The sequence below is a fragment of the Stegostoma tigrinum genome, chromosome 10 (genome assembly GCF_030684315.1).
Source record: "Stegostoma tigrinum isolate sSteTig4 chromosome 10, sSteTig4.hap1, whole genome shotgun sequence".
NCBI lineage: Eukaryota > Metazoa > Chordata > Chondrichthyes > Orectolobiformes > Stegostomatidae > Stegostoma > Stegostoma tigrinum.
Genome location: NC_081363.1, coordinates 41520974 through 41547960, shown reverse-complemented (window position 1 = coordinate 41547960; position 26987 = coordinate 41520974). Strand labels below are relative to the sequence as shown.

The 26987-nt window shown below is 38.6% G+C and overlaps 1 protein-coding gene across 3 annotated transcripts in view; it reads right to left on the bottom strand.

Moving 5' to 3' along the window:
• Nucleotides 1-2662: 2662 nt before the first annotated feature.
• The window catches only part of kif26ab (kinesin family member 26Ab), a 220319-nt gene continuing 195994 nt past the window's right edge, over nt 2663-26987 (bottom strand). For all 3 annotated transcript variants that reach the window (XM_048538072.2, XM_048538073.2, XM_048538075.2), the window contains 4 exons: nt 11272-11465; nt 10751-10774; nt 10453-10603; nt 2663-4023 (listed from right to left, as the gene is read on the bottom strand). In XM_048538072.2, the coding sequence (XP_048394029.1) occupies nt 3845-4023; nt 10453-10603; nt 10751-10774; nt 11272-11465 (548 nt within the window). In that variant the 3' untranslated portion in view covers nt 2663-3844. The remainder of the gene's footprint in view (nt 4024-10452; nt 10604-10750; nt 10775-11271; nt 11466-26987) is intronic.

The window sequence follows — 26987 nt, the reverse complement described above, 5'->3', positions numbered from 1 at the left end:
AAGCAAAGTCCAAGACTGAACCTAAAATTATACCCTGTGTAATGTTGTTTTTATCAGACTAAGTATCATCATCAGTTGGGCCTTTATTGAAGTACTAATAAGTTATCCAGGACATTGATCATGCTGAGCTGATAATTTTTTTGCCTCAGATAAGATGGTAAAAGAATTGGTAAAGAGTACACCCACATGTGTAGTCACATATTATGCCATTCAGTGACTAGAATCTGCTACCACATCATGACACATGATAGAAGAAAATGGAGTAGGAAATGTTGACATAGCAATTTAAAATGGAAAACATTGGCAGAAAAGTACAATTAAAATTTTGACAGCCAGAAGTAAAGTTTGTGCCCAAGAACTGTGTTCCCTTCATATTACTGCTCATATATAGGGAGCACCTATACTGGAAAAAAAGTGGAAAAAAATCTGTCACGTTTCTCTTTGGCATTTTCTCACGGATAGGATCTAAAGGCAAGTTATTTTAAAACTGGTCTCAGGTCAGTGCACATTTCAAAGGAGTTTGCTTCTCAGGACAGCCGCATGCTGGTTTTTGAATTCACAGTCAGATTGTGGAGGTGGAGGTGAAACAACTTGAACATTACCCACCCCTCAGAAACAGGCAGCTGGGCACTGATATACAGTCTACTTCATAACAATTCTGATTTTAGCCTACTTTTATGAGTGGACTTCAAAGTCACTACCTGAATGCAGCAAAGATCAGCTTTACAAATACAAAGAGGGGTCTGATGAATTATTAGGACCTGACAACAATTTTCATTTGGGCCTGATAATGTTCAGTGAAGGATGGGAACATGAACAGGAGCCTTCCGTTTAATCATAGGCAAGAGAGCTAAATTCCAGACTTAATATGAGTGACTGCCCTTGACATCAGCCATAATTTGCCTGAGTATACCATCAAGGAGCTCTAGCAAAATAAAAGTCAAAGAGTACTGTGGGGGTGGGGCTGATATTCTCTATTTGTGGGAGTCATGCCTGGCACAGAGGAAGATGGCAGCAATCATTGAAGGTCAACCTACATTGGATATTGCTACAGGAGCCTCTTATGATAAATTCTTAGACCCAAACATCTTCAGTTGTTTCATCAGTGGCCTTCCAACTATCATTCAAACTAATATACAATTAGATTATCCGATCAGATGTTCACATCTCCTAGCTGCAAGTGCATATTTGTGATTAGCAGAAGACCGATACAACCTTTCTCTCTTTCAAGAGTTATGTGCCATTTAAGGTTTGTCAAAATCTGAAGCAGTCCATGTTTATATGTACTATGACGTGGACAACATTACTTGAGCTGACAAGTGGTGGCTAACATTTGCGCCACACAGTTGCCAAGCAGTGATACTCTCCAACAAGCTAATCTAACTATCTCCCCTCGACATTCATTGGCATTACTATCACTGAACCATCCCCAAAATCAACATCCTGGAAGTTTACCACTGACCACAAAATGAACAGGACTAACGACATAAATACGGTTGCTTCCAATAAGTTCTGAAGCTCAGAATTCTGCAGTCATTAGCTCACCACCTCGCATACCGACCACCTGTGTGAACATTCACTCTATTTACTTTTGACACACAGTGACAGCAGTATGTACCATATACAAGATGCGATGTAGCAACTCACTAGTCTTCCTTCAACAGTACTACCATTGAGAACAACAAGGGAAGGAAATGCAGGAGAACACCACCAGCTACATTTTCCCTTGCAAGCCACACACCAAGTGAAGTACAATCCAACACTAACTCATTATGTACCTTATTCCTCATTTTCACTTCCATATGTTGGTGCTCTCACCTTTGCCAATTTAGTTTAAATCCTCTCCAATGACAATAGTGAAACTCGTCCCAAGAGGACGTCGGTCCCAGTCCTGTTGAGATGTTTGACTAAATGTTCAGGAAGTTCTGAATCTGATTTCAAGGCATTGTTGGGGCCTGTGTCTTTATTCACTGACTCAGAGTATTTCTATTTATTCCTTTCTGTGCCATATTTCTTCCACAACTTAATATTTATGCCTCTTAAAATAAATAACAGTGCTGCAAAATGGCACATTGTCATTTTGCATCCCATAACAGCATGTATGATCTGAAAATGTGAAAATGACAGGCTAGCAGCAATGCAGATCAGTAATCAATTCATGACAGTCTGTCGACATCAGCAAGAAACAGATTGTTTAAGATTACCTACCATATGGACAGTAGAGGCCAAATATTAAGGATGTCTATTGTGCACCTGGATAATATAGTGAATGCTATCCACAATGGTGAACGACAATGGCCCTTTCTAATCTTTGAGTTTTCTTGATGGACAGTGGTTAACTTAATATGTGTAGATCCTTCCAAACTAACATACATTCTGCTCTCAAATAGTTATAAGTTTTACTTTGCTTCAGTTTACTCACTATGGTGCAGTCACAGTATACTCACAATACAGGTATAACTAGAATATTCTAAAGAACATTATTTTCAAAGGGTACATTATCATTGACTGTCAGTGTAATATTGAACATGCATCTTAATGCCTTCTTAATGTAAAATTATAAATATGAAACAGAAATATTAATACCAGTGGACACGTCATTTATTCACAGATAAAGTCTAATGCAACTAGCATAATATACATTTATACAAAGATTCTGGAAAAAAAAACTTTACAAATAAAATGGTCAGAAAAAACCATTCACAATGAATTGTCATACTGCATTTATTATTTCTTCACATAAAATCATTTTTGTTTGGCAGTAATTCATCACAATAATAGCTGTTGTCCAGTAATAAAAGGAAAAAGAAAACTTACACAAACTTTTATGGTGTGTTCAAATAGCTCTTCTATCAAATTTGTTTTTTTTTTGAAGAAATCCTGAGATGTAATTTTTTAATTGATATAATCAAACATTTCATTAATCAATACTGTTATTATTTTGTAAACCTGCTTTTGGTTTCTAAAAAAGTGTATATAAATTTGATCATTGATAACTTACAATAGTGGATTCACTATGAAGTGTCACTCTGTGGTTTCTCTGGATTGCTGCTGTTAGCACCAATTCACAATATTTGGCACAGTGACGTCTTTACTGATTTATTTATGGCTGCTTTAAAAAACTAGGAATTTCATTCTAACCTTCTGCATCAAAACCAATTTGTACGAAGAAGTGACCCAAAAACAGACAAGATTTGATATAAAAATCTCCCAAAAAAATTAAGTTTTATAATATGCCTCAATTAAAGACACTTTTAAAAACACTGATAAAACAGAATACTGTGAAATATTTATGTATGCGGAAATATTTCAAAATTGAAAACATATAACTGGCTCTCTAAACAAGAAGGTAAAGTCAGAGATGTGAACATAATTTACTTATTGCTTTGCTACAATGAATTTTTTACATATGTCATATAAATACAATATACAGTACAAAATAAGCATTTTGTTTCAATGTTTACTTAGGTTTGCTGGTTTCTTTACTAGCACCAATGTAAATAAATCAAGTTAATCAAAAAGGCACTTTAAGGTTTTTCAGTTCTTTGTTCTTCTTGGTTTATGTCGCCTTCTTTCTTCCTTCAGGGAAAGGAAATTGTTCGCATGAACAGTTTAAGCTTTCATTCTGTTTAAGCTCTGAGGCACTGTATTGATTTACACAACTTACCATCGAGATTCATTGTCCCCACATCAGCTCTCTCTCAACATTCTCTACCACCTTCCTTTGTCTCCATATCATCTTCTTTCCCTCAAACAGAATTCTTTAAAATCCTTTTGCTTCATACATTGCCTGTTTTCGTGATAGAATGATCCGGAGCTTATGCTCTTTCACCAGTGGCCATCTTTATACTTGCACTTCCCTCGGTCCATCAATCACTTCAGTGATCATGCCAATATCAAAACAGGTCACCATCATGATCCTTGCCTTGCATAGGTTGACGCGATGTTCAAGCTCCTCGGTTACCTCTTCTAGTGCCTCCAGGTACTCCAGGGACTCTTTATCCAGGGTTAGGTCAACCTCAACTGTTAGCAGAGATAGTGCAAGCAAATCAAGCAAACAATAGATGACACATGCAGAAAGATTTATAACTTAAAACCATTATTTTTGAATTTTAAGCAAACAGATTAAACATCTGGGGGCAATCAGTCTCGTGCCCTACTTAAATGAATTTCTTGCCTCTCTTAATAACTTATTAATGCCCAGGAGGACCTGGTTTGACACAACCTCTGATAATACTCTGTAATCAGCCACTAAGTACAGCAGGTACAAATAGTTAGGATTTTTATTATCTCATCTTCCCCTTAACTTCTGCTCAAATGCACAGTTGATTGCCAATTGACTTCTTGGGAAAGCATGGGTTAACACCAAAATGCTGGCACACTGTGTTGAACACTGTGCCACACGATGTAATAAAATTTCTCCCTTGGCATTACTGGGGACAGGTGGGATAGCAAAAGCGTCAATACTTGAAGGTGTAGACTTGTTCGCCGAGCCGTTGTGTTTGGTTGCAGACTTTTCATCGCCCTGCTCGGTAACATTGTCAATGCACCTCCTGTGAAGCATTAGTGTTCCGTCCTGCTTGGTAATTAAGTATGCCTTGTTTTGCTGGGCTGTCTGGCATCATGACCCATTCTGTTTTTCAGTGCTTTGTACATCGGGTCCATGTTAATGTGTTTGTTGACGGAGTTCCAATTGGAATGCCAGACCTCCAGGAAGTCTCTGGTACGTCTCTGTTTGGCTTGTGCTATTATAGATCTGTTGTCCCAGTCAAACTTGTGTCCTTCTTTGTCTGTGTGTACTGAGACCAGTGAGAACTGGCCATGTCTCTTGGTGCCTAGTTGGTGTTCATGTATCCTTATTGTCAATTTTCTTCCAGTTTGGCTGATATAATGTTTCTCACGGTCCTTGTATGGTATTTTGTATATTACGTTAGTTTTATGCGATGTGGGTATGGGATCCTTTATGTTTGTCAGTAAGTGTCACAGGGTGGTTGTTGGTTTCAGAGCTACCCTGATACCAAGGGGCCTGAGTAGTCTTATGGTTCCTCTGATATGTCTCTGATATACGCTGGAGTGACTAGTGTGTCTGGTGGTGTTGTGGTCTGTCTTGGAGGTAATGGATGATCGCGCTTTTTGGGTATCCAATTTCTTTTGAAAACTCTGTGTAAGTGCTCATGTTCTGCTTTGCGCAGTTCCAGATTGCTGCAGTGTGTTGTGGCTCGTTTGAATAATGTCCTGATGCAGCTCGGTTTGTGGGTGTTGGAGTAGTTGCTGGTGTAATTAAGTATCTGATCCAAATGGGTGGTCTTTCTGTATACGCTAGCCTGGAGTTCCCCATTGTTCTTATGTTCAACTTTTATGTCTAGAAAGAGTGGTCGGTTATTGTTCTCTTCTTCTGTCATGAATTTTATCCTGATGAGGATGTTGTTTGTGTGCCAGTGGGTCCCCTCTAGTCTTTTGCATCTGATAATCATGAAGGTGTTATCTACATAGTGGACCTAGCATTTGAGTCATATAGTGGGGAGCATTACCCATTCTAACCTTTGCATTACTTCTGCTTCTGCTGTCAATCCTGATATTGGGGATCCCATTGGCGTTCCATTGATTTGTTTGCATATATGCCGTCGAAAGTGAAGTGGGCTGTGAGGCACAGCTCCAGCAGTTTCACCGTGCCCATCCTTGTCGATGCTGTTGGTGTCATGGGGTACCTGCCTTCCTGATTTGTCCTGCAGTGTGGCAATTGGCTCTTTGGCTCAATCGATGTTTATGGATGTAAATAGTGCTGTTACATTGAAGGATTTCATTACCTCGTCCTCTTCTATTCTGGTGTTTGATGATGTTGAGGAATTCTTGGGAGGAGTGAATGGAGCGGCTACGAATGGAGCCTACTAAGTATTTCAGTTTCAGTTGTAGTTCTTTGGCTCATCTCTATGTTGGCACAACCAATAAAATGAATGTAGTGTACAAAATACCATGTAAGGACTGTGAGAAATATCACTCAGGCCAAATTGGAAGAAAACTGACAATAAGGATGCACAAACATTAACTAAGCACCCAGCGACATGACCAATTCTCACTGGTCTCAATACACATGGTCAAAGAAGGACACAAATTCGACTGGGACACCACATCCATAATAGCACAAGCCAAACAGAGACATGCCAGGGAATTCCTGGATGCTTGGGATTCCAACCAGAACTGGACCCAATACACAAAGCACTGAAAAACAGAATGAGAAGTGATGCCAATCACCCTAGCAAACTGAGGCTGATAAATTACAACAGAACACTAATACTTCACTGGAGGCGCACTGACAATTTTACCTAGCAGCGTGACGAAACATCTGCAATGAAACATAACGGCCTAGTGCGCAAATCTACAACCTCATGCGCAATCCGAGCTACAAATCTTCTCAAAAACTTTGAGGTTTAGTGCTTCTTTATTTTTCAGTTTGCAGCATGCTAACTCTTAGATATTTGTTCTTGTGATCCATCGGAGCACATTGTTTAGCTAACTCTATTTAGAATTTCAGGTGAATGATGCCGCAGTATTAGGGAGAATTTCCGCAGTGGCTAACATGATCCTCCAGCAGAACAGTAGCAAAAGATTGGTATAGACCCCGATGCCAAGAACTGAGGCAACATTTTCAATTATTCATATTTGTTTCTTTGGGAGCTTTGCCAGATTTCTGCTGAAATTATAGCAAGGGCTATAATCCCTACAGCATTTCTGGCCAATCTACTCTTAAAATACAAAATAACAGTGATTGAATTACAAAAATAACTAACTCCTTTATAGAATTACTGAAGGAAGCGGATATGTATTTTCCATTCTGTGCACAAAATGTAGTTTAATTCTTTGAATTAGTTCATTTATGCAATTAATTATTTGTTTGGTTTTATTCTTTATCTACCCAGTAAACTAGGCCAAATGATCAGAAAGGCATGGCATTGTAAATACAGGTTTTTATTCCTACATTAGTCAATTTAAGTATGACAGGAGATCATAACTTTGAATTATTCAGCTTTGTACACTTCACAAAGTTACTAAAATAACCTTAGCATGTCCTACTCAATGAATTTTCATTAATGGAGAGTAAAATATTTTTTATATTCAATTAACAACACCAATTTTCACTATTAGGTAGCAATATTAATATCTAGATTATACCTGTAGGTTCTTGCTATGAGTTAACTTATCAGTCACTGACTCACAAAGCTTTTAACATTTGGTGAAGGATCCTTTCCCTTTCCATGCAGGCATTATGCTTTGACATGTGTTTCATTAGGTTGTATGTGATCAATTGTTCAAGCCTGGGTGTGCATCATTTAAAAAACGTGACAGCTTTCAGACTTGGTGAGGTTTTGTAGCTGGCACAGGCTAATATTAAATGGAAAATGACTGAGTGAAGTACAGGAGGGCAATTAGCATCTATAGAGCTGCAAAAAAAAAAATGCTTGATCTGAGAAGAGGAGAAAAATCACAAAAGATATTTCGGCAAACTGAAAATAATTCATGCGTAAGTTTTGTGAGTGACCAGTGGTGGGTGGTTTATCAGAAGATGTATCAAGCCTAACAATGGTCTTACCCAATATCCACAAATCAGCATTACTGGTATAAGCAGGATCAGATACAGGCAGGAAAAGATCCTATCTGATTTTGTCCTTCCAGGCTGACTTCAGCATCATTATTACACTGCCCGGAAACTAATTAATTTATAGACTGGGAATTAAACTTGGAACCTTCCTGTCCTCAATAGTTCAGTGAGAAATGAGCTATCATTGGAACTTTGTAAACAAAGGCTCCATTGACACATTGATTTGAACTGCTTTGTCAAATCTGGCAAAAATAGCCCAAAAGGGGCAGGAAATACTGTGAGACATATCATCTGAGAACAAGGCTGCTGTATTTATGCCATTATGTTTCTATATTCACATTAATATTCACATCAAACACGGACAAACACACTTACACTCCTCTCTTGACCGACACAACAATCTAGTTGTCCAAAACAAAATAGTATTTTAGAAGTAGAAACAGATTCCACAAAGGTGGGCAACAGGAGTTATGGCCTGCCAGATCCCAAAGTGATTTGTAGCAGCCTCCCGTGCAGCTCTCTGGTTACTTCCTTTGAATCATTCAAAGGATATAGGCATCACTGACAGGGCAGCATTTACTGTCTATCCCTAGTTGCCCATGAGAAGGTGGATGTGAGCTGCCTTCTTCGACTGTTGCAGTCCATTTAGAAATGTAGGTAGACCTACAATGTCTTAAGGGAGGGAGTACTAGAATTTTGAACCAGTGACACTGAAGGAACAGCTATGCACTTCCAGGATGGTGTGTGGTTTGAAAGGGAATTTGCACATGGTGGTATTCCCATGTAGCCACTTGTCCTTCGAGATGTTTGTATTCCTGGGTTGAGAAAGCACTATATAAGGAGCCTTGGTAAATTTCTGCATGTGCAACATTGTTGCCTCACTGTGATGGGAGTGAATTTTTTTTTTAAATACAGTGCCAATCCATTGGGTTGTTTTGTCCTTCATCGTGTCAAGCTTCTTGAGTGCCACTAGACTGAAAACAAAAATTGCTGGAAATCACAGAGGGTCAGACAGCTTCAGTGAAGAGAGAGCAAGCTAACACCTTGAGTCTAGATGGCTCTTCATCAGAGTTCAATGCTCTGATGCTGCATGACCGAAGTTGCCTGACCCTCTGTGATTTCCAGCATTTTTTGTTTGCAGTAACGATTACAGCAGCTACAGTAATTTGCTACTAAATCGAAGGCCACTGGAACTGCACTCATCCTGGTAAGTGGAAAGTATTCTGTCACACTCCTGACTTATGCATTTTAGATCTTGGACAGGCTTTGGAGAATCAGGAGGTGAGTCACTCTGTGCAGGATTCCGAGCTTCTGACCTGCTGTTTCAAGCCACTGTTAAACCCCAAGTTGTCGTTGGTGAGGAGCCGCAGAAATAGTAATGCCATTGAATCTCAAGAGGTGATGATTCAATTCTTTCTTACTGGAGATGGCCTTTGCCTGGCACTTTTATAGCATGAATGTTCCTTGTCACTTGTCAGCCCAAACCTGTGTGTTTTCCAGGTCTTGCTGTATTTGGGCACAGACCGCTTCAGTACTTGAGAAGTTGCGAATGGTGCCGAACATGGTGCAGTCATTGTGAACATTCCCACTTCTGGCCTTATGGTGAAGGCAAATACTGAGGGTGATGAAGCGGCTGAAGATGGCTGGGCCAAGGGCACTACCCTGAGAAAGTCTATAGGCATGTCTTGGAGTTCAAACGGCTTGCCTCCAAAACCCACAATTATCCTCCTTTATACTAAGTACAGCTCCAACAGATTCCACAAAGGTGGGCAACCAGAGTCATGGCCTACCACGTCCCAAAGTGATTTGTAGCAGTGTCCCATGAAGCTCTCTGGTTAGAGCAGAGAAACCCCCCCCCCACATTCCCATTAACTACAATTTTGCGAGAGTTTCTTGCTGCCACACTTGGTCAAATGCAGCCTTGCTGCCAAGCATGGTCACACTCACCTCAGCTTATTTGTAGGCACCGATGGCACTTACCCCTCTCACTGCATCATCATAAATACCAAGGTCCTATCTGGGGTTCTCAGAGCAAACCCTTACAGCGACAAGAGCTATTACTGTTAGTTGAGCCGAAATAATCTAGCAGTGTCAGGCATAAGGGTCATTGATCCCTATTCTCTTGTGAATCCTCACAACAGGGGCCAAGGATTCTTCAGACTATTTCCAACACAACACGTTTACCCTTCCACACAGTTAAATCTGGCATCAATATTTATTTTTTTAGAATGACAAAAATTTTCTCCCCACAGCGAAGAACCAGGAATTTACCAAAAATATCGCAACAAAAGCTGCTGATGTTAGTTTCAGCACTACATTTGAGGCTTCTCTTTCCAAAGCATTAATGTTGCCCGAGATGAAGAATATTTGTCCGTCCACTGAATGTGCAATCACCGAGTTTAAGCTGTAGTCCTTTGCTGCTCTTTGTCATTGTTTGCATGGCAGCACATTCTCTGTGAAACAATTTACTATTCTTGGTTCCAAGATTAGTTGCATTGATCGCATTTACATAAAATCCTCAGTTTGTTCTTTATTTATTGACAAGTGAATGCTTACCAGATAGAGGTTTGCACCTGGAACCACTGATGTGTGGTGACTTGATTATTTTTAAAAGCCAGGGAATCATTTAGGCATGCCCTATTTATCTTTACAGTTTTACTCCTGGGGTTTTAAACATGCGTGCAAATTTCACACTCAGTGTATCATCATTTACTTGCTGGTTAAATTTGTATTTGCATTTTGATTGTAAAACAAAGTAAATTAACTTGTATTTATACAAAGGATAAATTCCTATCTCCCCTATGCCCCTCTTGTGCTTTGTTAGTAGTGCTGAGGAAACTATTCTTTGTACATACATTCTGATTTCCATTTATCAGGATCCATCATCAGTCTGCTCTTTGTATCCTCCAGTTCCTTCATCAATACCTCATGCTTTTCCTTTAATTCTCTGATACGCTGCTGTCGTTTCTCCAAGATCTTCAGTTTTGTGTTAAAGTACAACAGGCCCTGCCAGGAGAAAAAGCAATAATCCTTTGCTGCAGTCGAAACAAGATAGCTGCAAATCATTTGAATTTTACATTCTATATTTTATTTTACATAACTGAAACAGAAAACAACCTGCATCAAGGGGGAGAAAAGTGCTGAGGTCCTCACCTTATCAACATCTTGAAAAGTTTCCTACAACATTAATGACAAAGATTGAAAAAGAAAGGAGAAAAAGTTAGGATGATAAATTCTGTCAAAAAATGTTCACGGATATTGTGCATAATCTTTAGTTAATTGGGAACAAATCAGATTACAATATTGCTGATGTGTTGTAATTTCAAAAAGCACACCTTTTTTCATTTGTAAAGGAGTTAATGATCCTAGTGCAGAATGGCTATAAAGTTTGATACAGCAGCCAAAGACTGTAAAGGTTCATTCATAATATATTCATAGATTTTCTTCACTTACACCATCTCTCCTGGCTAAGCATGATTAATTGTGAACAGTAATTATTTTTATCTCCTCTTTGTAAGGGCACTCCAACATATGCGTTGTAAAATTAATAATTATAGTAATTTAATTGCAGTCAATCTCCTGGATGTAATTGTGCTCTGTCTCTATTTAAGCAGCCATTCCTCACTGATACCATAATTTAGATTGTCTAAACTTGTTGTACTAAATGTACTGACCTCATTTTCCTCTTGCCTGTGTCTCTGTAACCGTTCCACATCATCAATCTCGTAAACCTTAATTTCAAATGACTCCTTCAGGGTACCTGGCAGAGGTGGCAGATCCACCCACTGTCCAGTGGTGCCAGCTGGCTTTCGTCCCAAGGATGAAGTGTCAGGCAGAGGGGCTGGAATCAGCCGACGGCGCTGAGTACCTAAAATAAAACATTAAACTCCATTGTTCATTGAATTCGACTTCTAGTGAGATTTCCTTTCTACTTGCCAGACTTAGAAAAGAGCTACCTTTCAACAAAATCACAAAATGTTAAAAGCAGAAGTTTACTTCCAACTGCACAAGCCTCCTAACATGAAGGCAATGCTTTCACCTTGATGAATGAAATTATGATTGCACTTTCTCCACAACAAAGTCAAATTTTATGGGTCCATATAAATCTATTCAAACGTAATTCATACTCGGTTATTGAAACCTTAACACGTCTGAATGCTTGTCCGATGAATCATTTCAATAATATTGATACATGAAGCATTTAATACATTGCAGAATCTGACAACGTAAAGGCCATTATTCTCAATGTGCCTTTTTAAAAAAGCTGACTAATCATTCCTACACCTCTGTTCTTTCCAAAGAGCTTCACAATGGCAACATGCAATTACATTAATGTTGTCATGGAATCAACTGTTGGAAGGAACTTCACAGATGCGTTAAGAAACAGAATTTGTTAGCGAGCTGCATAAGAAGGTATTAGAACAAATGGTCAAAGACTAGGTGAAAAAGGTAGGTTTTAGGCAGTGTCTTAAAGGAAGAAAAAGTGGTGAGGAGGCTAAAAGGTTGAGAAAGGTTATTCCAGAGCTGAGGGCTTAGGCAGCTGAAAGCATGGCAACCAGTGGAGAAATGATCATTGGAGCTGTTCAAGAGCTTGGAATTAGATGAACCCAGATATCTTGGAACTTTGTGAGGCTCAAGGAGATTACAGAGATAGAGAGACTGAAGAGACAAGGGTAAAAATTTGAGGCCTTGCTTGTATGGAAATCAATGTAGATCACTGATCACGGGGGAAAAAGGTGAATGGGACTTGATCTGAATCAGTATCTGGACAGCAGAGCTGAGAATAGCCTCAAGCATACAGAGGATAGAATGTTGGAGGCTGGCTTTATACACATTAGATTGTTAAATTAGGGGTAGCATAGATACGGGTGTTTCAATAACAGATGAAGTGATGTGGAGCTGAGTTGAATCATGTTATACGAATAGAAATAGACAGTCTTAGTGATGGCTTGATAGTTGAAATCCCAATGTGGGTTAAATATGATATCAAGATTGTAAACAGTCCAGTTTAGATTTAGACATGCCAGACAAAGACGAATAGTTTTATAGATAGGGAACAGTGTTAATAGCAGGAGCTGAAGACAATGGGTTTACTCTGGCCAACATGGAGGAAATTTCTGCTCATCCAGTACTGCATATGGATAATAAGAGGGACAATAAATAACAGCGAAAGGATCAAGAAAGGAAGCGGTGTGTTAGAACTGGGTGTTATCAGCATATGTGTGAGAATGCTCTGTTTTTGGATGTTGTCACTCACAGGCAGTATATAGTGAGAAATATGAGGCCACAGGTAGATCCGTGTTGACCAGATGCAATAGTGCAAAAGAGGGAAAAGGAGTAGTTGCAAATGATATTTTGGTTATCTAAATAGATATGTGTTTTTAATGACCAAAATGATCTGCAGAGGACATGAGGGAAGATAGGAGAGAAAGTAGAGAATGGTGTAAACTTATGGCCGGGGTAGCAGAAACTTTAGAAGGAGTTTGATCGGTGGACTAGTAGAAGTAAAGAAAGTTAAAGAAGCAACAGATGAGATGGTTACAATGGAGTCTAGGAGCTCCTCAAACTTACCATTGGAAGTTTGGGTGAAGGAGAAGGGAGAGCAGCTTCAGAAGATAGTTTTCAATATAGGAAAGAAGACAGAAGATCTTAATACTGCAGGAAGATTTTGGATTAATGAGTAGCTCAAGTCACCCTGCCATAGGAAGGATATTACCAAGCTGGAGAAGATTCAGAAAAGATTTACCAGGATGTTGCTAGAAATGGAAGGTTTGAGTTATAGGGAGTGGCTGGGACTGGTTTCACTGGAATGTAGGATGTTGAGGGGTGATCTTATATAAGCTTTTAAATCATAAGGGGTACAGGTAAGGTGAATGATAGATGTGTTTTCCCTTTGGGTGGGGGCTTTCAAGACTAGGGCCACATTTTTAATGTGACAGGAGATGGATTTAAAAAAGGACATGAGGGGCAACTTTTCCCAGAGAGTGGTTCGTGTGTGGAATGAATTTTCAGAGGAAGTAGTGGACACAAGCACAGTTACAATATTTAAAAGACATTTGGATAAAGAGGCATATGGGCCAAGAACAGACAGGTGGGACTAGTTTAGTTTGGGATTATAGTCGTTATGGACTATTTGGACTATTATAGACTAACCCTATCACCTGTTTCCATGATGTATGACTCTCTGACTCAAAATGAGAACAATATCTTGTATACCTCAAAATGAGGTCTAAACCTCATGAAGCTATAACAGTGGACTATAGCATGCTAGAGAGAGGACATAGAATGCAATATACAGACATATGTGACCCCACTGTCAATGGGGCAGTTTAAAGCTCTCTGCATACTATATACAACCACAAATGGTGGTGGACAATTGAACATATAATGCAGGATAAGGGACCACAAACACAGATGGGTCTACCCTGTACATCAATACAAAAGAAAATGCTGAAGTATTTGCATGCATCCAGCCAGAATGCCAAGTGGATAACATGACCTCCTCCAGAAGTCTCCAACATCACAGATACCAATCTTCAGCCAATTTTATTCACTCTACATAATATTAAGAAACACTCGATGCAGCAATACATATAAACCCTGATAATATCTTAAGTGCAGAACTAGCTGTGTCCTTGGGCAAACTGTGCCAGTATAGTTATATTTCTATTGGCCTTGTGGAGGATTGTTCAGATGTCATTGACAGTGCTTCCAAATTGCACCCTTTTTCCAGAATCTGTTTAATAATGCTGAGCTTGGGTTCCACCGTGGCTATCTAGCTCCTGACCTCACTACAACTTCTGGTTTAAACCTGCATAATGCACTGCATTCTGGAGGTATGATGAGAATGCTTGCCCTTGATATCAAGGCAGCACAGAACCAAGTGTGGATGAAGGAGCCCAAGCTAAATTTACATCCATTGGTATCCGAGGAAAATTTCCCAACTGGTTGGAGACATGGAAATATAGAAAATAAAAGGCAGACTAGGCCATTCAGTATGACTATAGCTGATTATCCAACCCAATAACCTGATCCCTCTTTCTCCATATTCCCTTTGATCCCTTTAACACTAACAATTATATGTAACTCCTTCTTGAATACATAGCAAAATAAGTAGACAGTTGTGGTTCCTGGAAGTCAAACATTTCAGCCCCAGGATATCACTGCAGTGTACCTCTTTAGCGGAACATTCTAGGCCCAACCTCCCTCAGCTGCTTCATAAAATAGTCTCTGACCATCATAAGGTTAAAAGTCAGGATGTTCATGAATGATTGCACAGCATTCAAACCATTCACAAATGCTCACACACTGTAGTAGTCCATGTGTATTTGCATGCAACAAGGGCTGTATAATATCGTGGCTTGGACTTCGAAGTTGCAAGTAATATCTGTACTACACAATTGCCAGGCAATGGCCATCTCCAATGACAGAGAATCTGACTATTGATTCATGACATTCAATTGTATTTCATTTGCTGAATGCCCCATTTTTACTATCTTAAGGGTTCCCATTGCCTAGAAACTTAATTGAATCAGTCTCATAAACATTATTGCCCCAAAAGCAGGTAAGAGGCTGATGACTCTCAAATAATGAAGGAAACAAGCAGTAAGATAGAATTCTACATCAAATAGCTCATCTCCTGTCTCATTGAAGCCTGTCCACCATTTAAATACCCCTATGAATGATCACAGGAAGAGTGGTACCCGATCATGGTTCATGCAGCCCATTTGAACTGATGGTGAATGACAAAACTCGTTATCCCCCATTTTAATCTCATCTCTCGAACTGAACAGAGTGTCAAAAAAGGCCATTTTAAGGAGAACAGCCAGACACAGAGAGATGGGGGAGGGGGAGATGGGGAGAGAGAGAGAGAGAATCTAATGGTTTCATCAGGGACTAGGGTATCAAAAATGGAATGAGTCTACAATTTTAAAAAATCTACAGAAATATTCATGTGAACAGCACAGGAAAGAGATTTTGAAAATGCAGTTGTAGGTGAGTTGAGTATAGTTTTTTTTTCAGGAATGTGGACAGGTGGAAATGAGATTGAGGTATGGAAGGGAATATGAATTCAGTAATATAAGGAAATTTTCACAGATGTTGTTATCTGTGATTGATCTGATCAAGCTTAAAGACTTAGCCCACAAATACTAATTTTGAACTGCTATTATTTGTGAATCTAACTGAAACCATTTTTCAAATTAAATAAACCCATATAATCCATTCATTAACAACTCCTGAACAAAATGTTTTTCAAATCTGTATATGACAGAGCAAGCTGGAAAACATTTCTTTTAGCAGCTTGACTACCAAAAGCATTGCAATCACATCATCTGCACTGACTTGGTATGGAGCTAAGTTCAAAAATTCTAAATTACTCCAACTTGCCGACACATGGCACTAGATTACGAGAAATTTAAATAAATTAGCGTCAGCCTTGGTTCATACATAGCACTCATATCTCGGATTCAGCATCTTGGTCAATATCACTAAGCCAACATCACTAAAACACATAATCTGTTAAAGGTTATCCCATGACTTATTGTAAATAGGTTACGATGTTTCCAAGACCTATACTTCAAAATGCAGCAATATATATATATATGTAGGGATGTCCAGATATTGTGAAAGGTGATTTATAAATGCAAGACTGTTTTTGTGCCTTCCAAAAGAGTTCCATGGTAATTTTTTTATAGGACAACAGAAAATGTGTATTGTAAAAGTTCAAACATAGAGTTCAATAGCCATTGGTCACAAATGTTTGATGTAATGTGCATGCAACGTTGCTGGTTGCAGACTTTCTACAAACCTTTATGAAGCAACCAGTCCAGTTCCTAACTGGAGCATAGATCACACCTTATAGACAGTAAGTGGCACTATTGATAATACTTATTCCACATGATCTCCAGAGCTCGCAGGGATAGGAAAGTAATTTTCCCAAGAATAATTCTCATTATCGCGTCCAGGTATTTTCTTGCGCCTCCTGAGAAATTACATGACAGCAGCCTATGGAGAATGCAAGGGCAGAGGAAGAAAGTGCTTGGTCTTGATGCTTCAAGTATCATAATGTACAGCATCTGCTGGTCTTTCTTCTGCCCATCAATTTCCATGTGTCCATATGCAACATCAAGTACAGTTAAGAATATTTTCCAGGAGCCACATCAGTTACACAAAAGAGAACAAATATAAATAAATTTACTCTAATCTGCATTTACTTTGAAGAAACACACCAATGCTAAAAAGAGTTAAACATACTCAAGCAGGCACACATGACATGACACATTTGAAATAGATCAGAAATATGTTTAGGTAATTGCAAAACAAAAATGAACATTACCATTTCCTTGTGCACACATCACCATCAAATATGTCAAGTATGGAAGTCATGCAAATTCTCAGATCTTTTAAATGCATTCTATTATTTTGCACAAATGCCTCCAAATGTCCTTCCTTTTAAAGGCAAAAATAAGCCTCTAGTGCTATCATAGTTTTTGATCATGCCTTCACAGATAAATCAAACCTGTCAACACAGCCCTCATTTCTCGTTTTACTATTCAGATCAGCTCGAGGATAGAAGCACACTCGGAATTCAATTAATGTGTTCTTGTACCTTTCTTTCTTTCTTATACACCTGTGATTCACTGAGAAAAAAAAATGATTCCTGCAATGCAATTGTGGTTTATAATTTTTTTTAAGAAGGGTAGGTTGAAGTAATATGGTTATTCTCCTCTGTCACCAAGTGAAACCACAGAAAATCCAAGTAGCAATGTAAGCAATGTTTACTTCATTTTGTTGAGGATTTCCATGTTGCTTCATCAAAGTTACAGTGGAGCTGGGCAAGGGGAAGGTCGCTTTGTGGATTGTAGAAATTGCCATAAATTTCCAAAGGCTTGTTCCAATGCCCCACCCTAACATCAGAGAGTTAGCTTAAAGTAATAGAAAATCCAGGTCAATAAAAAAAACTTTATACTTACAAAAGGAGAGGCCTGGTTCAGGTTTAGAGTTCTGTACATGCAGTCTCTAAATATTACACAGAGTCAGCAGCAACAAACAACGCTGGCAATAATTGAGAAAAAAAACTGTATAAAAGTTTTTTCAAGTTCAATGGGGTAGATTTGAAACACACCATTCCAATGTAATACCAATTCAATGGATTAGTTGGCCAATATGAAACAGGCCAATTTTCTGTTCTATTTCTGTAATTTCTGATATCCTTTGGCCATTCCACCAGTTTCTAGCTGTAGCTTCTAGGCTTCATTATTTTGAAGTCCCCATACAAGCAGGTATGGGGTCAGGGATGAATATGTTGAGGGATTATGTTCCTCAGTTGGAATCTAGTACCAGTGTGATAGTTGGAAGGACCATTCAAATAAGTTGTAAAAATTCCTGCACATCAGTGAATACGACCCAGAAAATGGTCTAGAATCCCCGGTGAATGGGAATGATAGTGCTGTGAATCACAGAAGTATTCTTGTGCAGGAGGACACTAGTTTGGTTACCTTATCTGATCTAACCCTTACCACTCTCCTAAAGCAGAACAGACTAAAGTTTACAGCAGCACAAGACAGATTACTGGCAGAAATCAACCTGTTGTCCACTAATTCATCCAGGAAATTCTGAGGGTAGTTTTGAGGCTTGTTGCAGGAGGTCAATGCCTTAAGGGAGGCCTCGTAAAAGTCTAGTTATTTTGTGACATTCTGGCCAGAACTTCAAACAGTTGGAATATTAAACTCTTTGTTTTCTCATCTTTGTACCTAGATGCTCTTGAACTTTCCAGGGCACTCAAGTCCTGGAATTCCGTTCTTCCTGGGCACCTACCTAATCATAATCATTACCTAAACTTACAACACCTACACAACCACTTTTATTCAGTCAGATAAAGATCTTGTACCACTTGTCAAATGAAGATCAGCAAGTTCCACTAGAAACCTGCTCAACTGTTCTTCCTCATACAACAGTACCAAAAAATTTTTTAAAATTGTAATTCATCTAATCACTTTCTGAGGAGTCTTGATTGTTGGAAAATGATTCACACATTTTTTACATGAAAACAGTAACTCATAAAATCTGAAGAATTTTGCAATATTTTGAATTATTTGATAAGGTGTGATAGGATCATTGAACCTCATAGTGCCGAAGAAATGTTCTTCAGGCTATTTTGCTTGTGTGAGCTTTTATGAAAGAGCAATCCAATTAGTCCAGTTTAATTAGTCACACTTTAGCTAATTATACAAGCCACAACAATTTCTGGTCATTTCTGCAACACCAGTTTGCTGTACATATAATTTAAAAAGGGGGGAAAGATATCACACATTGTGGGCAATGTTAGAATTGCAGCTTCATCAAATGAATAAGCTACAGTGATTTATCTTCTCTGATCTCCGTGACAAGGTTACTACTGGTAATTGCTTTTACATAACCATTCCTGTTCAGTCAATTATCATGTATATAATCAATGACAAATGATATAATCAATTAAGAACATTAATTAATAGAGATGCAATGAGTTATAATTCAACATGACATATTAAGGTCATGTAAACAACTACGTGGTATAGTAAGATATATGTTTGCTTTAATCACCAAAGTTATTATGTATAGAAGAGGTGGCAGCATTAAGATATCATTTCAAATTTCTCAATTATAGAGCCATAGAGTTAAATAGCAGGGAAACAGATTCTTTGGTCCAACGTGCCATCCTGACCACATCTCCTAAATTTATCTAGTCCCATTTGTCATCATTTGGCCCATATCACTCTGAACCCTTCCTATTCAGATACCTTTTAAATGTTATAATAGCACCAGCCTCCATAATTTCCCCTGGCAGCTCCTTCTATATACGTACCACCCTTCTCTTGAAAATGTTGCCCTTAGGTCCCTTTTAAATCTTTCCCTTCAAACCTTAAACCTCTAGTTTTGGATTTCCCTACTCCGGGAAAAAAAACCATGGCTATTCACCATATCCATGCCCCTCATAATTTTATAAACTTCTATAATATCTCAGTCTCTGAGACTCCAGGGAAAATGACACCAACCTATTCAGCCTGTCCCTATAGCTCAAACCCTCCAACCCTGGCAACATCCTTGTAATTTTTTTTGAACCCTTTCAAGTTTAACAACATCTTTCATAGAGCAGAGAGACCAGAATTGAATGCACTATTCCAAAAGTGGTCTGAGCAATGTCCTGTACAGCCATAACATGATCTCCTAACTCCTGTACTCAATGCACTGACCAATGAAGGCAAGCATATCAAACGCCTTTCTCACTACCCTGTCTACCTGTAACTCCACTTTCAAGGACCTGTATGAATCTGTATCCCAAGGTCTCCTTGTTCAGCAACACTCCTCAGGACCCTATCATTAACTGTATAAGTGCTGTTGTGATTTGCCTTTTCAAAATAAAACACTTCACATTTTTCTAAATTAAACTCCTTCTGCCAATCCTCAGCCTATTGGCCCATTGGCCCATCTGATTTATGTACCGTTGAACTCTGAGATAGGGTGACAGTGTTATATAGCAGGGAGGCAACCATACCTCGAGACAGGTAAATACTGCAACAACGAAAGGGAACCGTTTCCTATTTCAACATTTGAAATGCTGCTAAATTTATAAAATTTAAGTTGTTTGCATATGCATAGTCTAAGATGATCACCATGGGCAAAAGTAACAGCCATTAAAATGCCTTACATGCCAGAAATGTAACAAGCAGTTCCACACAATACTCTTTGTCATTCTTTCTCAGCGACAATTAGTAGATAGACCGAAAAGTGTAAAAAGGGCATGATATTTAATTGGCAGGCCTTGGGATTTGATTTCATTTATACAATTGTCTACTACCAACAGCTCAACCCATGGGGACTTACATTTTAGAAGGGCAATTTGCATCGCACATTTCATTTAAATTTTTTTAAAAATCTGAAGCATGTAATAAGCATTCGGCCTTCCAAAAAGTGCACTTCCAAATTGAGAAAATTTTATCATTAAAGGATTTGTATACTGTTAGAATCTGCACGTAGGATTTTAACGTAGAAAGTCAATTTTATGGTAAAATAGTATTTACATTTTCTTACAAGAAAGATAAGCATGCAGATATAATAATATTTATAAAGAGTTTTTCCTATTTTATTTACATCAAAATATAATTGTTTTTGTGAATATGTAAAGCTCAACCAGATATAATTTTAATATCATGTACTAATTGAATCAGGTAGATGTGGAAGCTCTAATAATTAAATATTATAGCTTTGAGCATCCAATTAATCCATAATTCAACGAATGAACTGGATGTTCACAATTTGAAAAGGCTTTCTAAGGTAAATTCAGCATTCGAAAACATCGGCACTTTTAATCAGAACATAATGTTTTAAGTTCAAACATTGTTAAAGGAAATGCCAATCAACATGACCTTTCACTTCTCTTTTGAAAATTTAGTCTGAAAATTAGAACAGATGGAAAAATGTGTAACTTCCAGATAAGTAAAGTAAGATAAAAGTATTGCGGGAAAAATTTAAAATCATTGTGGGCCATAGGGCCTGTTCCTGTGCTGCACTGTTCTTTGTTCATTCTCCAGCATTTCTGGCACAACAGTCACAGAAACCATTGAGATAAAGGAACAATCAGGGAAACATTCAGAGAAAACTCATTTCATGTTCAAGATTGAGTCTAATGTTCAAGGGATGAGGTTTATTAGGTTATTACAATTTAGGAATTATGTAAATTTAAGATAAATAAACATGGATCGTGTGATCTATTCTGTAGTCTGCCTGATATCAAAACTGGATGGGTTGATTCTTCGAGATCAGTGGATGGATCAGATAGTCTTACTGATAGCCAGGACGGACAAGAGGCAGTGATAGACATTTACAATGACTAAGCATGGAGGCTCAGCAGTGGAAGCACAAAGTCAATTTCTGACTTCACAAATCCATGAGCAACTCTTGAATCAGCACAGACACTGCCAGGTTCAGGGATGGTCTGAGAAAAGGTCTGCCTCATGCACCAGCACTTTGTCAACAATTTTCCAAAAAGCACTAGAATGAAAAACAGCCTTCCACTTCTCACCACTCTCCAGCCCTCACACTCATAATGCCAACATATCTCCTCATGGCCTCCCACCACACCCTTCATACTCTACTTGCCCACCTTTGTCTTCTAGCCACCCCATTGCCCCTGACACTCTCCGTGACAATAAATATCATTCCACCCACCCCCATGGTCGCTCAGCCTTTAATCTGTTAACCAAACACCTGGCCCATTGTAGCCTTTATGCACATATTGTGAACTTATCGCAACCTATACCCTCACCCACCAATCTTTTTCCTTACGCTTAGTATCAGCTAGGGATGTACCTCAGAGGTCATGCTGAGCTGATGTGAAATAAAGGTCCTGAGTAGTTATTGAACAATTTACCAGTTAAATTAATAGACTTCTTTGTTTAAACTCACTATGTTAAACTTATATTTAAACTTTATTGGAACAAGCATTCAAATTAAAATCAAAGAGTTCTATAATCACTTGGAGAGTTAATCAAACTATGAAATTTCAGGCACCTGGCTGTGATAATGTAAGGATACACAATCAGTCATGCAGCATGGCAGACAGTGTGAAATAGCAAGCAATAGCTGGATTCACACAATTTTTCTTCAATGTCTAAAGGGGCAAAATTTTAAATGTCTTGATGGCTTGTTATTTCTTTTGGGCATTTCAGCATGCTAGTTGATTTTGACAGTTGACCCTGATAGTTCATTTTGATCATTTCTTTTGATAGCTCAGCTTGACATTTGCTTTTACCAATGAAGGTAATATGTCAGGAGCAAACCACTCCAGATGCTGGAATCTGTACTGAAAACAACCAATGCTGGAGATCACAGCAGGTCAGGCACATTCCATGGAGAGAGAGCAAGCTAACGTTTCAAGTCGAGATGACTAGATTTGAAGTGACTTCAAGTTAGCTAGCTATCTCTCCATGGATGCTGTCTGACCCGTGATTTCTAAGGTAATAGTTCAGTTTGATGGTTCCTTTTGACAGTTCTGTTAACAGTTCAGCTTGACAGTACCAATGTGTTAATGCACTGTGCTCAATCTTACCTACTTCTAGAAATCTCAAAAGGCAACTTCCATCTCCCAAGGGAAACCTGACCTTTATCAGAAGTTTCCCAGGATTATATCCAATACAGTTCTTAACCACAAAAGGCGTACCCTAGCTATCCAAACAAATCCACAAAGATCAATCCTGCTCCCAACTGGTTGAATCCATACATATCCCATTTCACACAATAATATCAGACATAAGTGGAAGCATCTGCTGATTTATTTGGGCAGATACCTTTGCCAAACATGCATGGCACAATGAAGACGGCAGAGAAGCTTTACTGAAAACAGTTTACAGGTTTCTCTATAAATCAAGGAATATCACTGGCAGATGGCAGTCCTGTGGTCAGTCAAGAGATAGCCTGATGAATGATGCAAGCTACCACAGCAGTGAAATGGTTTCTCGTTGAACAAAGAATTCTGCAAGCTTGTAAGGATTCAGGGATGTTTACCCCACGGGAAGAAGAATCACCAGAACAGATTTTACTGCTGTTGATGGAATTAAAGTACTGTTGGAGAAAATATTCCCTTAAAGTTATTAATCTACAAAACTGGGACTAGGGAATCCATTGGCAGCTGGGAGCAATTGCGGGCAGTTTATTAAAAGAACTGAAATTCTATAGAGAGTGGAATGAGTATTAAGTATAAATCGGAACATTACTTTCTGAGGTTTAAGGTATAAGTTGCCCATAAAACGAAAATAGGATTTAGTCAATAATGCTTTTAGCCATTTGCTAAAATTAAAAGTTGAAAATTTGAAATCTTCTTTCATCATTCCTTTAGATAATAACTGGAAGTTCAAGCCTCTTTTTAAAATGTATCAGTTTCCTTGAAGATCAGGATGTTAATAACAGTTTTAGTTGGAAACATAATCTTCTGTGAAAAGCTAGGGCTTTAGCCCACAGAATTTTCAGACTGAATGAACAATCTAAGCTAGGCAACAGAACACTCTTCAACTGGCATTTTGTGTTGAGGGCAGGAAATAGAAGTTGGAACTTCTTCTGTGTTTGAAATCCACTCCAGGAAGAAATAGTCACTGTGCTAGGATTTTCTGGAAGATGAAATGCCCATAAATTGGCACGAGGACCTTTTTCATGTCCAATAAACAGCTGTTTCTCAAGGCCTGCCTGCTTAAGCGAAATGGAAGGTCTTTGTAAAGAGGAGGTAACCAAGAGGGGGATTTGACTTGAACTCACATAATCAGCAATATTTTAAAACATCTAATAACAAAGCAGCCACTCACACCACTCTGGAACATGGTAGTGGGGCGAGGTGGCATGGGTTAGACTGGAGGAAACCCTCTAACAGGACCTACTTTGCCTGCACTTACACCTGGACACAATTAAGTATGTGAGCCTGTCTGGATCAATGGCCCCACCGGGCAGTTGAACAGCCCCATTTTGTGTTGTGAAAATACAGGTCTACTGGGATTTTTTCAGTTGTCCTCTTTACAGGACTTTCAACAAGGCTTTTAATAAATCCAATCAGTTCACTGTCTCATGGTACAAGTAGCCATGGTGCAGCCTGAACCTGGCCCAAAATGGCTGACAACAGAAGTGGGGTCAGCAAACTAGCATACTGAGTAGTGTTGGTATTTCCATGACTTCACCTGCCTCCCCTACCCAACGTTTTGGTGTCAAAAACCTCTGCCCTGCCATTTGCCTGTATTTGTGCCCACAATCTTGAAAATTTATTTTACACAGCAAAGACTGATGTTTAATCAATCCCATAACAGATCATGTTATGTTGTTTGTCAACTTCATGTTCTCGCTTCGTTTCCACTGAGAGAAAATTGCTGGCAGCACAAACACTGGAAAATATTCATGGGGCCTCAAATCTTCACAAAACTATTGAACTTTACACTCAGATTTTCTGTTTGACAGTCATCTCACCACAAAGATGCCTCAATCCGTCACCAAACTTTTAGATGATTACAGTACTGGAGGTTGGGGAGTTGAGGAGTTTCAACAGACTGACAGCGGACAGCTGCTTCCACTGGCCTCACGGACTAGGCAGAACAGAAGAAGGGAAATAATTGCTACTTGAAATAATTCTTCTGGTCAAAATTGTTCTCACTGTTGTTAGAGCTGAGAATTCTGAAATTAGCTGAATTACCTTGAAGGAGACTTCCATTAACAACTAAATACTGAGACCTAACTTAACTTGCTGCATCTAGCATTAAGTCAGGTAACTGCCAAGAAATAAGTTCAGGGCAGCTATTCTCTCATTTAAGTTTAACCTGCTTGGTCCACAAACATGGGGAGAATAGATGATCCATTGTGCTTCCATTGTGAAATGGAAGAGAGCAGGATGTATATCTCTAAGCCCTACCTCAGTTTTGCTGGAAAGTTGGCAGATACAAAAAAAATCTGGCCCTTGAACTTTTTATCTCGTATTTCAAAGTGAAAGTTGTATAAACAATGTATTTGCATTATGTTGTATATTTAAACAGATTATTCTTAAGTAAGCTGTTCATTTCTTGTTTCAGAGATGGATAGCACTGCCCTAGTTACATACTCTCTTTCACAAGTACTACTCTAACTGGTTCTTCCTTCCAATGGTTTAACTTAGATTTAGGTGACTGGGCTCTAGCTAATCTTGGTTAATAATTGTCACTTTGTCTCCATTCCTTATTTCACAACACTGGGCCAATAGAATTGTGTGGTCACTAGTCGTATCTCCCCCATGTTTAGTTACTTTTGTAACCCCCTTATATGAGAAGTACAGATTACTGCTTATTCATATGCCTACAATAAACAAAAACCCAATTCCTTAATTTTTTCTCTAATCACTTACTTCATTGACTCTAAACACAGCTAAAGCAAAATTATTTCCAAATCTTTTCTTATGCTGCCTCCAGATCTCATTCACAGGAACCTACCCTTCCTTCAGTCATTCCTCATCACCAATCCACTAATGCAAGCAAAGAATAGGGGATTAAATTTAGGAGAACGGAATTCCCAATATGATTCTCTGTTCGTCCACTGTAACTAAGAGCCACATATTTTCTGGACAGAAAGCACCACTTCTTCCAGTATTTCCATACATCTTTGACTAAAGCTAAATAATTGAGCAGGAATGCTTCCATGGAAATTCACCACAATGGTTCTCTTGATACAAAACTTGGGTTTGCTGACCGTAAAGGGATTTATTACATTCCAACAGAAGAACTTATGATTAATAATTAACTCATTGTTGGCTCCCTCATTTCCCAGATACCATTTTTTGTGCATTTAAAAGCTGTTATCCTCAAGAAGTCTCTACTCACATTTGTCTTTTCCAATAGCACCCAACTTTGAAATTTCTTTGCTCCTCAAGTTCTTAAATGTATTGTCACACCTCAGCTCTATGTTAAATTCTCACCAAGCCACTTTGTGTTTTGCATTTTTGCTTGTCAACCTGCCTTCAATCCTTTCCTCATTGTTAATAATTTTGTTCAGACTCAGCTGAATGGGACTTAATAAAAACTGAAAGAACTGTGGATGCTGTAAATCAGGAACAAAAACAGAATTTGCTGGAAAAACTCAGCAGGTCTGGCAGCATCTGTGAAGAAAATAATCAGAGTTAACGTTTTGGACTGAAACGTTAACTCTGATTTTTTTCTTCACAGATGCTGCCAGACTTGCTGAGCTTTGCTAGCAACTTCTGTTTTTGTTCCTGAATGGGACTTGACTTTGGTAGAGACTACATTTTCACATTATTTCCATCTCTGGGGAGTTATATTGACTTATTGGCTCTTAAAGCATTGACTTCAAAGATCTTATTATCATCTTTAAACTCTTTGTGACCTTGCCTCAGCCAAGGTCTGGGGGCTTCCTCAAGGCAAACACCTTCTCTTGAATTTATTCCATTTTGTGTATCTTCTCTCATTTCTACCTTCATTAATAATGAGGCTTTCAATTATTTCGTCCTTAGTTACTGGAATTTGTTTTCCAAATTCACCTGTCTTACTGTTTATCTCTTAATCTTTACAAATCTTCTCAAAACACTTTTAATGGTGGATACGGTTCCTAGATTGCACATCATGACTTGTTGCACATCCTTCATTTAACCTTTTCTCATGCATAAAACTAATGTTTTCAGGTTTTTTTTCTCTTATTTTAGCATTCATTAAACATGATGATGTTGTTTTGAGACTAAAATTAGTTCCCACAGAGCTCAATTCCCAGGAATTCTAAGATGCCTGATTAGGTTGAACTAATGTTAGCTATCCACACTCTTCTCCAGATATTTGTACAGCAGCAGTCTCAGCAAAATGGGATAGTAATTCCACAGCTCATATTGAAAGAGTGAAAATGG